The sequence below is a fragment of the Bradysia coprophila genome, unplaced genomic scaffold (assembly GCF_014529535.1).
Source record: "Bradysia coprophila strain Holo2 unplaced genomic scaffold, BU_Bcop_v1 contig_350, whole genome shotgun sequence".
NCBI lineage: Eukaryota > Metazoa > Arthropoda > Insecta > Diptera > Sciaridae > Bradysia > Bradysia coprophila.
In genome coordinates this window covers 6,409,751-6,427,468 of record NW_023503608.1, presented here as the reverse complement: position 1 = coordinate 6,427,468, position 17,718 = coordinate 6,409,751, and the positions used below count along the sequence as shown (strand labels likewise).

Here is a 17,718-nt window from a genome sequence, read left to right as displayed (position 1 = left end):
TCACCATTCTCTTACATCTTCCGATCTTGATACTTCCAAAATGCAAAATCTTCTACTTCCTTGCTTTTAGATAAGTTATCATTGCTGTCGAATACACAGTCGTATGTGAACAATTTCGTTAAGAATCACATATTGTTTGCTGTTATGAAGAGAACTACTTTAGGGAACAAATTCTTTAATTTTGATCCGTGGCATGAAAACAAGTATTACTTCTTTCAAAAGAATTGTATACGAGTAGTTTCGATTCTGGAGAGGACATGGGTCGAGTCAAATGGATCAAGCCCACCCAGCGATACAAAAATCTAAATAAGCCCACTTTGACTTGTATCTACATAAAAGCAGCGTTTAAGACCTTTCACTACCACGGAAGATAACTACTACGGAAGATATGGTCTAATCTCAACCGACTCAGAACAGGTCATGGCTATTGTAATGCTAAACAGCCTCGAGGTTGTTGACCTACGTTTCAAGTGCGGACGCATTTACTCGTAGAATGATAGGAGACATAATCAGCTTAAATGCTATCGAATGGCTAAAGACTCTGACACAATTTCACAAAATTAGAAAATTTAAATTTTCCCATTTCCGTTTCCCATTTCCCATTTCCGTTCATAGCACTCTCAAGCACCGAGGCTGACTTTGACTTCACTTTGGCCTTTGTTCCATTGTACGGTAAAAACGATTTTTGACAAGCCGAAAACGAACGAGAGCATAAACCGAGACATAACCTCAATGCTTTTGTGAACATTTTGTCAACAAATCTTTTTGGTTATGGCAAGGTAAATATAGTGTGGCCGTTCATATATTTACCTTGTAAATAACCCTTGGTGCCTGACAGTTCTATGATAGGACACATTCACCACGTTCACCACTCGACTGGCTTTGGAAGCGATTCGTCTGCTAAGTGTTTCGAAGAGAAAAACGAAAGAGAAAAAAATCGACTGTCACAACCGTCACAACTGTCATAGAAGAAGTAAACATGGCTGTGTGGAGTACCCTTTTACGTTCTTCGGGACGAAATATTCCACTTTTAAAGGCAATAAATACTCCCATTGTTACCAAAACAACACAGAATGGTACGTAAATCGACTAGATTCTACGCATATAGGCATAGTGTTGTCCTATCCTCAAGGAATCATCTATCTAGTGTTTAGTTCACTTCAACAGTGTGATTATGCAACCAAATCCATAGCAAAAATCAAAACAATTCCTTTTTCTAATAAAATCAAAATGTTCCAGTCATCGTACGACAAATGGGCGGTCATGGTCCGCGGGAATTTGTCATCAGACCGTCCCGTTTTCAATGGGATAAGTTCAAGGATTTATTCCATTTCTTTGTTATGGTTGGTGTGATACCTGCAAGCGCTGTTGTTTTTTGCGTCAACGTGTTTGTCGGACCAGCTAAACTAACACCGATTCCGGAGGGATACGTTCCAAAACATTGGGAATATCATCGAGTAAGTGAAACATATGACGATTCCTTGGTCACCGAAATGCATTTTGTTCGATCTCTGTTTTATAGCATCCGATTTCACGGTTCCTCGCGCGATATATGTACCCATCACCACAAGAAGAGTACGAGAAATATTTACATTTAGTTGCGGAGGAAAAGGAGCGCATGATGTTGCGGAAAGTCGAAGACGAAATTAAGAACAAGATGGCATTGCGACACGATTATCAATCCTACTACTACAAGCCGGCTATTGGAAAATATCATCGTATTTCGAAAGAACAAATGGAAAAAATGGAGGCGATTCAAGGCACTAAGTACTAGTTATGTGCAGTTGATTGGGTGTGCAACATGTGTATACCACGAAATAGGATCGTATTTAGTTTCGTTAACTGAATGCTAGCGCTCTTGAGTTTATGGTCAATAAAAATGATCGACAAAAATGGTGGTTTTTTATTCCACTCGCGTGCATGCCATAATGTTATGTTTATTAGTTACTAATATTATTGGGTGTCACAAATATCCACTGGAGTATTACGAACAGAACAGAAAGTTACGTCGTCTCTACGGTTGATTTTACTGATAAAGCAATATGCCTCACTTCCATGTACGTGGCAGCTAGTCGTTCAGTCGGTAACACGTGTCTTAGTGTTACCAAGCGTATGGGCACCTCTGTAAAGATACTCCTTTTTATGTTGACTTTGAAAACACGATAAGAGTTTGCAATTCGATCGTTTCTCGTAGAAAAACTTTCAGAACTGGGAACGACATTCTAAACACTATTCATTCATCGTCCACTGAGGATGCTATTTGCCTATACTAGATGACATCTAGTAGATGTGTTGGCTCTTTTAATCAAAATTAAAATTTGGAACCTCGGACGTAATGTACTTTAACTAAATTTTTGCTATTTACTGTTCGCATGGGCTACAAAGAGTAGCTAGTGTTGACAGCAAAAATAGTAGCTAAACTTGAAACTGACTACAGTGGGTCATGCCATGACATCATTTTTGAAGTTTCTCTCTAATGGTAATATCGACGTATTTTTATAGCTGACATGAACATAACATAAAAGTAACGGTATATCTCGTTAACTCCAACCCAATTTGTGTCACAATTTGCCGCAGCTGAGGTCCGTAGATTGGTATTATTACATTCATTGGGAATAAATAGACTATGGGCCGTAGAATCGATTTTTTTCGACCTTTTTTCTCCTCAACACATTACACACACTGAATTTTCAAAACCGACAGATTTTCTGTTTCTGTGTGTTTCTTGCGTTTCTGATTTCTCCATTTAAAAATAAATGCAAAATTCACAAAAAAAACAATAAACCACGAAACAGAAAATGTGTCGGTTTTCAAAATTCCGCGAGTGTAAGTTTTATACATATTCGTGTAGTGGTGTCACATTGACTAATTAAAAACTCCATATTACATCGGGTCTCTACTCACACATGATTGGTACGAAACTAAATCTGAAAACGGATAAAATTACCAATCCAATTAATGACCTCTAGATGTACCATTTTCATCTTCAAGTTTACAAATATGTTAGTCCAATACCCTCTCTAGCAACAAAGTTCGTCTTGACGCTGTCAAAATACCACCTTATTCCTTTTCATGCTTCGGGCCAAAAATGAAGGTAATTTTTGATTTTTTCTCGGCCCTTTGCATGAAAGCTCACATGTGCACCTGCTTTGGACGATTGATTTTAGGCACTTTCGCTTGTAAGCCTTACTCCGTTCGGCCTACAATCCGCGAAATTGCCTAAAATCAATCGTGCAAGGGAAGAGTAATTGTGCTCTGTTTGTTTGTTTGTTTTGGTGATTGTTCTGCATATTAGATAACGCCACCCCTGGAGTTAGTCTGGCTTCCAGGTAAAATAAAGTTTTGTACCATTGGTCTATTACACAGAGTTGTTACTAGCCTTGCGCTGTGGGTGAGTCCTAATGTTGCATTTAGTCCGTTGCCAAATCGCAACGTTAAAAAACCGGCACTGCCATAACGTAATGTTAGTCTGGCTTCCAGGGCTTCCAGGTAAAATAAAGTTTTGTACCATTGGTCGATTACAACCAAGGCTGTATACTTTGGGGAGGTCACGCAGATACAGATACGCGGGTTACACACCACAGTTGATGATAAAATGGCCAATTTCATACAAAAATTCACCTACTCTGATGATTCTCGTCGTCTTGATGATGTGGTGAAATTTTTTACATGTAAAATCATCAGAAGTGGTGTGTTCCCGCGTATCTAATAAAATGGCGGTCCTCCCCAAAGTATACAGCCTTGTTTTGGACGATTGATTTTAGGCAATTTCGCGGATTGTATGTCGAACGAAGTGAGGCTTACAAGCGAAAGTGTCTTAAATCAACCGTCCCAAACAGGTGCACATGTAAGTTTTCATGCAGAGGACAGGAAACCCGAGAAAATTCGAAAAATTTCCCTCATTTTCGGCCCCGAAGCATGAAAATTTCTGTACGCTGTATTCATACACTTCTACCAAACTTACCAAAATTTGTAAGCAAACACTGTCCGATTTTAGGTCTCATAATTTTGAAAACAAGGTGTACTCGGTTTCTAGAGAGCTGCCTTGGTATTACCATATGATGCAAACACTCACCTTATTCTCTAGAATAATTCTCGAACACTCTGCATATATCATTCTGAAAAATCTGACCTCAGATACAGCCCTCGTAGTTGTACATTTTGCAGTACATCAGAGGCATCGGTACTTAGCTAAAATTGTAGCCTACATTTGCGTGTCTCGTGTTTCATTTTTGATGATATCTTTTCGTCAGAATTCTTTTCGAAAAATGTACGACCACGAATGTGGTAGCTTTCAACAGAAAATACATTTGGTTGTAGCAGTTTGACCGGCTCTGAGAAACGTGAGCAGTTTATGAAAATTTCGTTAAACTGCTCAGTTTTCTCAGAGCTGGTCAAACAACTGCAACCAAATATATTTTCTGTTGAAAGCTAACACATTCTTGGTCGGAATTGCGGTCGTACATTTTTGAGAAAGGTTTCTGATTTAAAGATATCATTAAAAATGAAATACGATGCACACAAATGTAGACTACAGTTTCAGCTAAGTACCGGTGCCTCTAAACGAAATTTTCATAAACTGTTGAGTTTTCTCAGAGCTGCTGAAACTTTGCTACAATCCAAATCTATTTTCTTTTAAAAGCTAACACATCCGTGGTCGTTATTGCGGTCGTACATTTTTGAAAATGAATTCTGGTGGAAAGATATATCATCAAAAGTAAACTAAAATCTAGTATTTAAAAAACGCCCACGTGTATGCTTTTCAGCAAAGCATCGATGCCTCTTCAAAAGGAATGCAAATCAAGGTAATTCCAGACTAAATATGTCTCTTTTGTCTCAAAGGTGTATACTAAGTAGAAGAAGTACCTCTGCATTCTTTCAAAATGAAACACATTTTTTTATTAAATCTTTTTATTTATCGTAATTTGAAAATACAAAAACATCTAAGTGGTCAACATTTTATGTAAAAAAAAGTATGAATACAAAACGAATTAACCTTTTGCAGACGGCTCTTTCATCTGTTAACGGCAGTGTATTTTAAAACAATTGAAGTAAAAGATTTTGTATCAATCATTTGATATAATTATACTGGTGATATGATTGCCGTCTGTGAAAGGTTAATTTAACCTTAAACAAAATGAAGACAAAAAATTGTACATTAACATCAAAGTTAGCGCGAGCACCAAAAAAGGTAACACTGGCTGGTAAGAAAAGCTCAGCTTTTTATTCTTCGACTTGGTCTTAGAAGGTAAACTTGAAAACTTTTTGTTTCGTCGTTATAGCAAAAAAGGGCACAATTTTCAGTCTCTTTTGTATCTAAAAAAAGAAATTATTTTTTTGTACGAATTTCGGATTTATGAAAAAACAAAGTTCCAAAAAAGTTTGATGGAAAAATTATAGTTTTTTTTGCTTAGATTTTCTTTTCTTTTTCGTTTTTAAATAAAAAATGTATTGTATGTATATATACAGTTATTTATATAATTTTATCACAGATTATATACATTTTCTTAATATTTCCATTTTATTTTAATTTTGTTTCATGAAATTAAATCTGAAAAAGTTTGGAAAAAGAAGTTTTTAGTTTGTCCATTAATAAATCTCATTTTTAAATGGAAAATTTCTTTTTTTTGTTATTTTAAATTTTCAATTGTTTAACTTTGTGCTTAACTGCTTCTTCCCGCTCTACACAGGCACACACAGGACAAAATGTATGTAAATAACGACCACATTGAAGAGAAGTTTTTCATTCAGTAAGAAAATGTGGTTCCGGTGAAATTATTATGATCTCGATGCATTTTAACGTAATCTAACAACGGCTTATAGGAGCATTAATTCTAGTAATTTGTGTGATTTTCTTTTTTTTTTATTTAATTAAAATTCAATAATTTAAAGGACAAAAAGAGATAGAGAAAGTAAGACGATCTAGAAAGTATAGTCATAGAGAATGAAAAATTTATTAGCATTCGGATCCCAAGTGTTCGAATGTGAAAGGAAAAACTGGAGACTGTCAATACTCCATTAACCTGTTCTGGACGGCAATGTGTTATCGATAACGAATACTGAAATCTGTGACAAGCTCGAAATAATGCGGTCTTTATGGCAAAAAAAATGTTTAAAGATATGAAGTAAAAGATTGGAAATCAATCTCTTAAAAATACTTATATCAAATGAAGTAATGGATCCAACAGTAAAACTGCTGGTATGTCTGCCGTCTGTGAACAAGGAAATTCCTAAGATTTCCAATTTCTTAACTGCATGTAAAATTATCTGCATTTACGGTCCTTGGCTTATCTTTGCAGACGACTATTTTATCTGTTGTCGACAGTGACGACAAAAATATGCGATGACCTCTGGCTAATGTTGTCGAAACAATAAGTGAAAATTGATGAATTAAAAGATTTTTCTTTCAATATGTGGTGATTGGTGATAGGCTTGCCGTCGGTGAATGGTTAAATGGGAAAGACAGTGGATGACAAAGCGGAAAATTAGAAAGAAAGAAAATTAAATAAAATCAGATCAACAATTTAATTAAATAAACACAAGACAGAAAGAAAAAAGATTTTATTTTTTCGTTGGTGGTGCCTGTGTGTGGTGCTGACAACTTTCTACATTTTCCGGCCAATCGCACACATTTTCCGATGGATTAAAAACTAAATTAGCTGGACATGGCATATGATGTTTTCGTTCTCCTTCGCACATATAGTAATGACTGCAATCCATTTTGTCCGGGTGGTAACTGATGTGACCGTCTTCTTCTTCGCAGGTAACTTCGTTTGCTGTTTGGAGTAGAAATTGATTTCAATTTAATTTTAAAAATGAATGGCACAAAACGAGAGAGGGTTTTAAAGACTAGTGTGTTGTCTTATTTAAGTGACTAAAATTGGTTTTTAGGTGGAACTAGGTGGACGGAAAATAGGCTCTGTTCTGCACTTACGATCCTTTGTTGTGTATGCACCCCGAGGACCATGTGTTTCGTATGGGCCATCGTATTCAAGATTTACTTTATAGCCATCAAGCTCCTGGTTCAAACTCCTCAACAACGGATATTTACCGCCGCCACAACGACCCGAAAAATCGTCCATATCAATTGACCAAACCATAATACCACCGAATCCTTGTTCCTTCAACCATTCCATCTGCAAAAGATAACTCAGTTGATCAGTAAAAGAAAATCTTTTCTTTTAGATACCACTCACCTTCGTCTTCAATGATCGTTCATCGTCGAAACCAACCCATTGATCGTTCCGGTATGCGAATGGTACCTGTTGTTCCGAATCCCAGACCAGCGTTGTATTCGGTTGAGCCAAAAAGGAGCAAACTTCGTAGTAACTTAGGAAACCGGCTTCGTTGGTGAATTTACCGGCAACACCACCGCCTGACGCCGGAGCACCAATGTCGAATTGTGTAGTATTCACCAAGTTGAACGATCGTCCGTACGTCGGCATTCCGATCAATAGCTTTTCGGCTGGTGCACCCTGTTTTAACCATTCTCGTGCACTGTAATCCACGGTCAATTTCTTTTGGTAGCCAGTTGCCGAATCAAGTGGGAACAATGGTGAATTGTGACCGACCTGACGTTCCCATTGGCCGTGGAAGTCGTACGTCATCACATTAATGAAATCTAAGTACTTCGATATTTCAGGTACGTCGTAGCCGGCAGCAATTGCTTCAAACGATGCGGGCACAGCTGCCGTTAACAGTAGTCGGGGTTGGCCGGATGATTTTGCTTCGCCTTCAAAAGCCAATCGAAGTTCCTGTGGATTTTTTTAAAAGTTTATTTCCGAAGGTCATATAATCAATGATTAACAATTGAACAAGACATACCTTCAGTAGGCTTACATAAGCAGCACGGTCATCAGCACCACGTGGATATTCCCAGTCGACGTCTATTTTCCATTGAAGATTTTAAATTACTTATTGGGTCATTGGACAGTCTTTTTAATTTACTACTCACCTAAGCCGTTGAATTTATATTCCCGGAGAAATTCGATAGCTTCGTAGACAAATTGATTCATTCGATAGACATTCGATGTTAACTCCTTGAATGGTGTGCTAGAAAATGGGACAAAATGATTTATTGCAATTTGCGGTTGATTTAGCGAATATGACGTAGGGTGGTTTTTTTGCAAAAATTGTAAAGCTTCGTGGATTGCATGGTAAAATAAATATTTTGGCACTAAAAAAACGTCGAAGCCGCTAGGATTTAATTTTTTGAATTTTTTTGAGCTGGCGCAAATTCATCAAAGTTTCGTCAATTTGGTTTGAACTTTGATTTTTTTCGTAGCCAAAAACGATCAGCAAAACGGTAGATGTATTTTTCTAACACGTCTTTGTGGCTAAGAAAATTTATGCTGCAAGATGGAAAAAATTGGTGTCGTTGTTCCGAAGATATGACAAAAAAAGTGATATTTTTAGGCGACGGGAACAGGTTTTCGAGTGTGCTGTCTTGTAAACGGGTTGACGAACACTGGTAATTGCATTAAATGATAGTTTACAATCATACCTATCAGGGGAAAAAAGTTTGTGAAAATTGGTTCAGTTTAGCCGGAGAACTTGCCGAAGAACTGGGCTAAAATCTAGCTACTCGCCCGTAGAATGACTGATGACCATTTTCTTTGCTAATAAATTACGAAAAAATACAAAAATTCTCCATTTTATGAATAGAGATCGAAATTGTAAGTAAAAGTTAAAATATGCGAAAAGTTGGTCAGGTAGACGCCAAATTTGACTAATTTTTGGGGGTCACTTTTTTTGTCATATCTTGGGAACAGCGACACCAATTTTTTCCATCTTGCAGCATAAATTTTCTTAGCCACAAAGACGTGTTAGAAAAATACATCTACCGTTTTGCTGATCGTTTTTGGCTACGAAAAAAATCAAAGTTTAAACCAAATTGACGAAACTTTGATGAATTTGCGCCAGCTCAAAAAAATTCAAAAAATTAAATCCTAGCGGCTTCGACGTTTTTTTAGTGCCAAAATATTTATTTTACCATGCAATCCACGAAGCTTTACAATTTTTGCAAAAAAACCACCATAATATGACGGTCAATTTCACTAACCTGCCAAATGCCCAGCCACCAATAGCTAACAGGATCTGGAACAGAGAATATTAAAACGATTAGAATTGGTAATCACTTTATGAGCGACGCATAAGGTGCTATAGACACGGAAACGAATGGAGAACAGTCGTTCCCACAAAGTAGCTGCAATGCTACCCAACGTTTAAACTCACCTGTAAATCGGGATTCTTTTCTCTCATTTCGATCAATTTGTCGTAGTTCTCCGGATCGTCATCATTAGCTTCAGTTAGTTTGTGATCTTTCAGTGTTGCAAATGCATAAACCAAATGTGTGCACAGCTTAGCGTCTATGTCTTTCGGTACGAATTTTCCAGCGCCTGGACGTTTCGCTGACCAACTGGTTAAATAACAAAATACTTGACCTGGTCGGGCTGTAAAATTAAATTTGGTTGGAAAATACTGTTAGGGTACGATTGCCAAGACAACTTACTATTTTTGTCGACTGTAGCCAGACCAGCTTTGATCTTGTTTTTGCTTGGCTTACGAACTTTTTGCAGAACTTCGTCGACAGAAATTTTGATCGGAGATGGTTTCTCAGCAACCTAAAATCTCAAACGAATGAGTTTTGTGGGAAGATACTTTATTTTACATTTGATTTACCGGTTCAATGTCGTCAAACGTTGCTGCAACCTCTGACCAATTAACATCTTTGGCATTCTTTCCGCGTGAAATTCCGCGTAGCTCCTCTCTGAAATAGAATACTCAACAAATTAGTCATCCTCCTCGGACTTTCAACGAAATGGTCAACTCAACCTCATTGCACCAATGAGTGGATATTTGACATTTCCACCGCATACGTTTCCGGAAAAGTCATCCATGTCAACGGTCCACGCCTATTTGAGGAAAGAATTAAAGATTTCAGTTCAAATGCTCATCAATCTGCTAAATTTGAGGATCCAATTTACCATAGCACCGCCATAACCGTTGTCCTTGATCCATTGCATTTTCACTCGAATTGATCGTTCATCATCAAAGCCGATCCACTGGTCACCATCGATACAATATGGTACTTTCATCTCATCATCCCACACATAAACAGCCCCGTTCAACAAAATTTCACACACTTCGTAGTACGCCAAGAAACCGCCTTCTTTTGTGTAAATTCCTTCTTTGCCACCGCCGCTAGCTGGCGAGTTCGGGCCATGTTTCGCTGTATTGACCAATGTGAATGTTCGGCCGTAAGTCGGCATACCAATAACGAGCTTCTCTTTCGGCGTTCCAGATTTAACCCAGATCTTAGCAGCATTGTCAACGGACAATTGTTTTCTCCATTCCGAGTCGGTAGATGGAGCGTACAGCGGAGCATTGTGACCGGTTTCACGTTCCCATTTGCCGTGGAAATCGTATGCCATTAAATTAATGAAATCTAGGTAACTGGCGACAGCTGGTACATCATATCCACCCTTGACATTGTCTGGTCCAACTGGAACAGCAGCCGAGAGCAGTAGACGAGGTTTTAAGATTTCCTGAGCCTCGGCATCAAATGCTTCTTTCAATTCTTTCAAGAGCAAAACAAAATTTTTCTTGTCATCGGTACCCTGGAAATATGAAACAGATATTTTGTAACGAGTTACTTGACGTTGATTATTGCTCAACTGACTTTTGGGTATTCCCAATCCATGTCCAGACCATCGAATCCACGACTTCTCAAAAACGGTATGGCTGAATAAATGAATGTCTGACGAGCGTAACGAGTTGCAGACATTTCTTTGAATTTCTGCGTTCCGAATGACCATCCACCGATAGCTAGCAAAACTTTCAACTTTGGATTGGTTTTTTTCAGTCCAACGATTCGTGCGTAAAAGCCAGGAGTGCCATCTTTGGTTTCGTCGTTACTCTCAAACGAACTGAGACGTCCCTTCTTCAACCATCCGAATGCGTAGATGATATGTGTACACAAATCGGCCGGTATGTCCTCCGGAAGGAATTTACCGATTTTGGTGCGATACTGTGACCAGTTGGTGTAGTAGCAAACAATCTAATGGAAGTAAGGAGCAAAAATTAATTTTAACTTTTTCGATGATCGTGGTTCCCCAGCCTCTCAGCCACATACTTTATATCCATCTTTGTCTTTCGATTTCGATTGGCTCAGAACGGCTTCCGTTCCTGTCGTAGCAATAGCCGCACTGGCTGCCCCAATGACACCACGATGTTTCGACCGTACGCGAAACCGATTTGTCGATGGTGCTGGCTGTTGATCGGAACGATCTTGTGCCACTTTTTTCAGCGGTACAAATGCCGATCGAGTCGATGTACTTGAACGAACTCGCACTTCTGGTTTCTTTGCTGATTCTGTGATATTGGATAGACTGGATGGCCGTCGAATTCGTCTTCGTTGTGCTGCATGGAAAGGAATGAAGTATAGTGAAAGTTGAAAAATGAACGAAAAAAAGGCAACCAATTTCATTATGCGAACAATTTACCTTCAGCACAGTCTGTTTGAGAAATAATTGCTACCAGTAGACATGTCACAAGTGTTAATTTAATTAACCGTGGAGGTAACTGCAAGAATGAAAGAAAAATGGTTGACTGTTAAGATCTGTTAAAGTTCATTACGTTATAATTTCGTGAAGTGCAAAGAGACTATAATATGGAAAATTGAATATTGTCATGATCAAATAGTCCTCCCACTTAACATCATATTCATTCATCTTAAAAGCAACCAGCTTAAGTTATCATATTAACCAACTCTGCTGACAACATACATTGCGCATAATAAATCACGACAAACCAATTGCATGAATTGTGTAGCAACGCTCGTAGGGCATGTTTTTCAACAGATATTAATTGATGTGATCACAAAGAACAGAATGAAAATATTTGTTTTATTCACTCAGAAGCCATTCGAAAATGCTATAAGACTTTACGTGATATGTAACGTATAAGGTCAACATATAAAAGACAAATGGATAGTTGGGAATAGTGACGGGCTTGCCGCTCATATAATTAATAAGTTGTGTGTTAGACGGTAATACGTACATCAGTTTGGTCTACAATTATCCAACGTATAAATTTTGCAAAAAAATGAATTTTACATGCTACATGCGTCGAAAACTGTACTTTTCATGTTTGAAGCACTACTTTCGACGCCCTCAGCATGTAATATATATTTCATGCTTCGGGGCCGAAAATGAGGGCAATTTTTCGAATTTTCTCGGGTTTCCGGCCCTCTGCATGAAAACTCACATGTGCACCTGTTTGGGACGGTTGATTTAAGGCACTTTCGCTTGTAGACCTCACTTCGTTCGGCCTACAATCCGCGAAATTGCCTAAAATCAATCGTCCAAAACAGGTACACAAATGACTATTACACACTTGTCACGAAGAAGTCGAGGCTTGCCGAGACTGATAGTGACAAGTGTGTACTCTATTTTATCACATAAGCGAAAACGAGACAACAACATAGAACTGAAGTGTAATTTTTGAATTAAACTTCTAGGTAAGTAATTTTGACATCCGAACACCGCGCGTATGTGATAAAATCCATTACATAACTCGGGATAAAAATGAAATGTGTCGTTTTAGTGTGTTTATTGACCTCAACTTCGCCTCGGATCAACAAAATTCACACTAAAACTACTTTTCATCTTTTTATCCCTAGTCACGTAATAGTACATTGAATGACAAGGTGCGAAAGTAAAACGTAGGACTTTCCATTGTCTTTATTGCGAAAAACGTTGTATACGACTCGATGATAAATGCTTTTTTAGGCATACGATGTATATTTTCACATTCGGCCTGCGGCCTCGAGTGACAATCGACACATCTAGTGCCCAAAAAAGCATTTATTATCGAGCTGTGAAAATAACTATTTTGTCACTAAAGCTATTTAGACATTTAGATGTAGGCCGATTGAGACAACATCGTGTGTCAAAAAAGTATTTATCACGGAGTTGCATACAACGTTTTTTTTATTTTTAAAGAAAGGCTACAAATACTTTTCGTCACTGTGAGTTGAAAAGTGAAGATTTTGGTGGTATAAATAACAGTTTTGGCAACGAAGTTTCGATTTTCAATTCAAGAAATTTTGCTCAAATTTGAGCCATTTTATACTCTTCTACCTCTGAAGTGTACTCAAAACCCAAAACGATTTCTCAACCAAAATGATATAAAATGATAACCCAATTTTTCGTTCGTTGATATAACAAAAATATTGTCTCGCAATTAACGCATCACATAATATGTAGAAAAAAAACGTATCAAAATTGCCAATTACGTAAAAATAAAATAAAAAAAAAAGTTTATAATAAAGAAATATAATAATATTGCTGAAAACAGAACGTCAATTTTATGCTTGCGCGTATGTCGTTTGGTATTATATGTCTCTATAATATAGTGTATATCCCAGGTGAGCTATTTCGTATCACCGCATATCACCCAACAGCACCATTGTGTCTTTCGTCAATGTATGGTACTTCTTTTAAAACTTTTTTTTTAAAAGGTGCAGAAATGCGGTGTTACGATACATGAAATGTTGTTATTAATATTTTGTTTTTGTATATCAGAAAATCACGGATACTTACGTCACATTTGGTTTTATGTGTCGTTATGAAATCGACATATTGCCATATTATAATGGTAAATAAGTGAAGCCTTTCACAGACGGCAAGCACCAGAATAAATGTCGAGTTTAGCACTTTTTAAAAACGAGAGTAATTTTTTAAATCTTGTACTTCATTGGTGTTAACATACATTCAGGAATATAAGAGACCATATCGGTCAAAGCACATCGTTTATTTTGGTCATCGCTGGCGTTAACAGATGTTACAGCCGTATAATGTAAATGGGGTCTACTTCGTTATACATAAGGAAGTGAGATCAAGTTCTTGACACAAATGTATTCGGTGTTAGCGGACACTCAAAAAAAACGACGAAAATGTTTTAATTTGAAAACAAAATTCTAATTTGAATACAGTTGGTTTGGAATAACCTCTAGATATCGATCTAAGAATCAATGGCATACGATGAATACAAATCGGTAATAAGAGGTTCGTTCACACGCATTCTACAACATTGTTTACAATTTTGTTCCGAATGATACATATCCGATTGCGATTAGTTTATTTAAAAAGTGAATAAATTGAAAATGTGTAAAGATAGATGATCGATCGCCAATCCTTGATCCAAAAATGGATGGTGATGATGTACACATTTTTCATGTGCTCTTCTATTCAGTTTAATTGCATTGTTAGTGGATGTGGATTATAATCTACAAACTTAGAAGATTTAGTTTGGATCTGCCGTTTTCTTATGCGTAGTTGTGTGTTCTTTTGAGTATACACACGCGGAAAAGTGACATGTTCTCTGATTAAGTAGTTGATGTGGTTGGTAAAGATTTGCACATATTTTTTTTTAACAAATGAAAGTCTAGATTTAAAAAAATAGATGGAAGCGAGGGCGACCGCACTGAAAAGAGCGAGGAAAAGAGTTACATACAGTTGCACGTGGAAAAAAAAGAGTTGCAAAAGGGTTGCAAATTCAGTGCGGTCCTCCTCGGGTGGAAAAATGATTTGACAAAGTATTGGCTGTTGACCATTGGCTGTCGTACTGGTTTATTAATCCACTGTTCGAATGGCTGACTGAGTACAATTTTTCTCAGCTTGATGTAAAATATTATCGAAAAAAATCTTATTTTAATTTTTCATTGTTTTCATCTGTTGTCGGTAAATTGGGATAGAGTTAACATCACTCCTTATTAGACTTCAATTACGAATCATAAGAATGCAGATGTTTATATTATCTGAACACGCCATCATGTTCTGTGCGAATCTAAAGTTTAATTATAAATCTAGAAAAATATTCTGTTCGACTATGTTCTTGCAATTGCGATCACTTAATTTATACATATTATAACATGAATCGGGTCAAGTTCATTGTATATATCGTAAAAAAATGCAAAACAAAAATTGATTGAGTGCGCGAAAGGATCAAGATGTATTGAGCTCGTAAATTATTTCGTTTCCCTGTGGCTTTTCTGTTGTATTGGAATATATCCTTGAACGTTCTACAAGCTAAGTAAAATCGATTTTCTTGTTTAAAAAAAATTGCTCGTACACAAATAACCATAAACTTAATCTAGATTAGCCGTGAAATACAACCTGACCCATAATTATTCTACGTCTTGTGTGAAGACACACCAGCCAACATAATAAACATTGAAGAATCATAAAATATAAACCGCATCAATATTTTGAATCTATTCAACACGATAAGTTACAGAAAAAAATATCTGTTTAAACAATGAGCTTACAACAAAATATTGTTTAAAAATATTAAATAGCCGCAGACAAAACATGAATTAAGTGTTGCTCACGATGAAGAGAAAAAAAATGTGTTTCAGTGTCCATTGTGTAAATCTTTCGAATTATTTATGATAATCTCTTTATGGATAAAATAAAGAAACTTCAATAGACCGGCATACATATTAGTTAAGACGCGAGATTTGAATGGGCATAGACTTACAAAATGCAAATAATATTTTTTTCTTCTCGTAAACGTATTATTATTTATTATTAATTTTTATTATGGTTAATTATATAATAATGCGTTTTTTGTCTCCTAAAAGAAAATATTTTTTTTTCTCATTCATTTCCAAACATTCAATTTAAGTCCCATGTCTCAGATCGTAATAATAAGTCAAGGTAATTCTTATTGAGAGAGGTTTTATATTCGAGTTGGTTTCGACGTTTTACAGATAGAATCATTATTTAAATTTGAATATATATCGAATAAATGTGAGATGGGAGACATGATTAGGTTTTTTTTAATATTTTGTTTTTATTTAATATAATAAATTACTAATCTTTAACAAAAACGATAAGCGTATTACAGATTACAGCGAATCATAGATAATCATTAAATCTGTTACTTCCTTTGTTGAAATTATTGGCTCGTACCTTATGTAGAATCTATTGCTACCCCACTTTCAAAATACGTTCTTCTATAAGACAGCGTTCTAACCAGAGCTCCTCACTTTGTCGTTGTTGATGATAACAGGTGCCTATCTGTTTACAGAAGGTTTGTTTCTTAACCTGCTACGGATGGCTATCATCTGTTACCGTCTTTCAGTAATAAAAGACAAACAGACTAATGCTGAGTCTTAAATAACAAAACATATGTTGAAGAAAATGAGGTAAAGGATTTGAAATCAATCTTTTGAAAATAAACCGATAAAATGAAGTAATAGATCCCATAGTAAAACTGCTGCTTCTGATATGCCTATGGAGGGCTGCGATTAAATCATAATATTATAAGAAAGCTGAAAGAAGTCATATTCTTGCTTGGAGACGAGCTTCTGATTTAATGGCTACACGGTAAATGAGTATGAGAGACATAAACAGAATTGGTAGCATTATATCAGTCAGCAGAGAGTCAGCATTCTCGTCGTGTCGTAGCCCAATTAATCATTCAAAAACCCTGTTATCGAGGCGACGATAGAAATAAGTGATGAAGTCGTCTTGATGAGGTCATATATATAGGAAGACTGATGCTGGAACAAATGAAGTAAACGATTGTTTTTTATCTGTTGAAAATGCTTCGATTAAACGAAGCAATAGACTCGATCATTTAGTGATATGCATATGCATGTCTGTGACTGTTGTGATTGTTGTATGAAACCTCATTTAAAAGAATAATGAAAAAAAATTATTCTCCAACTAGAATTTTTACGACAACAAAGCTGTGACGACAATCATTGTATTAATTCGATAATACCAACCAAAGGCAACTGTAGAACTTTTCAATTTTTCTCAATAAATGGTAAAAAAATGAATGTACAAACCAATATCATGAGATATATCATAATAAATATCAGCATAGTGCATAGCATTGATATCAGTGAAAAATTAGAAATTCACAATTTCGTTGATGTCTATTTTACTCACTCACCAACTTCAAAAAGAAAGAAAGAAAGATTCCAAGCAAGTAGATTTTATCACGTATTGATAGATATTCGACAGAAATTACATTTGTAAAAGTATCAACACCCGAGTGTATCGACATTAGTTGCTATCCATTAACATCGAAAGTAAAAAATGAGAAATTTCTCTTGTTACCATCCATTGAAACGTTTTGTTTATTTACAACTAAATTCAATTTCAATACAGCAATCAATTGGGATAGTGTGTCCGTAATTGATTGATTGTCTGACTGATGTAATTACAATAATGTTTGTTGTTAGAGGCTTTATACCTTTGGTGAACAAAAAAAAACGAACGAGAGGCGAACAAAAATACCAGCAGTGCCAAAGGCTAAACATCTGAACGAAATCAAAAGTCAATCAACAACTAATTTACTTGGCTGCAAGATATATTACGTTAACATTGTAGCGAACATTGTATGTATATAATGTATACGCGTTGTTATAAATCGAATTTAATAATTTTAATTTCTTCGTGCAGTGGCACAATAAAAAAGTGATTTAACTATTTTGGATATAAATTTTGACCATATAATGCTGTAGCTGTTCAATATTGTTGAGGAAAAAAACCTTTTATTTATATCAGGTCAGTTACCTTGGACGTGGAACGAAAATGAAATCAATTTTAAAAGGTTTCATAAATTTTAAATTGAGGAAGTTTCAGTAAAACTACTTTTTATTTCGACTGGTTGATATTCCGTTGACTGTGTACTACCACA

General features: G+C 36.2%; 2 protein-coding genes across 2 annotated transcripts in view; one reads left to right on the top strand and one right to left on the bottom strand.

Annotated features, from left to right (window-relative positions):
* The first annotated feature begins 930 nt into the window (after nt 1-930).
* Nucleotides 931-1,895, top strand: LOC119080529 (NADH dehydrogenase [ubiquinone] 1 beta subcomplex subunit 5, mitochondrial). Its single transcript, XM_037188940.1, has 3 exons — nt 931-1,076; nt 1,240-1,457; nt 1,523-1,895. Exons 1-3 carry the CDS (start codon nt 980-982, stop codon nt 1,772-1,774), a joined length of 567 nt encoding a protein of 188 aa, XP_037044835.1. The 5' UTR covers nt 931-979; the 3' UTR covers nt 1,775-1,895.
* Nucleotides 1,896-4,893: 2,998 nt separating this feature from the next.
* Nucleotides 4,894-17,718, bottom strand: part of LOC119080400 (probable chitinase 10) — a 40,474-nt gene continuing 27,649 nt past the window's right edge. The window contains exons 2-15 of the mRNA XM_037188729.1: nt 11,505-11,583; nt 11,135-11,421; nt 10,682-11,059; nt 9,987-10,619; nt 9,835-9,914; nt 9,682-9,769; nt 9,512-9,623; nt 9,235-9,452; nt 9,062-9,096; nt 7,955-8,052; nt 7,825-7,886; nt 7,197-7,754; nt 6,935-7,136; nt 4,894-6,776 (exon numbers count right to left, since the gene is read on the bottom strand). Coding sequence (XP_037044624.1) covers nt 6,562-6,776; nt 6,935-7,136; nt 7,197-7,754; nt 7,825-7,886; nt 7,955-8,052; nt 9,062-9,096; nt 9,235-9,452; nt 9,512-9,623; nt 9,682-9,769; nt 9,835-9,914; nt 9,987-10,619; nt 10,682-11,059; nt 11,135-11,421; nt 11,505-11,583 — 3,045 coding nt within the window. The 3' untranslated portion in view covers nt 4,894-6,561. The remainder of the gene's footprint in view (nt 6,777-6,934; nt 7,137-7,196; nt 7,755-7,824; nt 7,887-7,954; nt 8,053-9,061; nt 9,097-9,234; nt 9,453-9,511; nt 9,624-9,681; nt 9,770-9,834; nt 9,915-9,986; nt 10,620-10,681; nt 11,060-11,134; nt 11,422-11,504; nt 11,584-17,718) is intronic.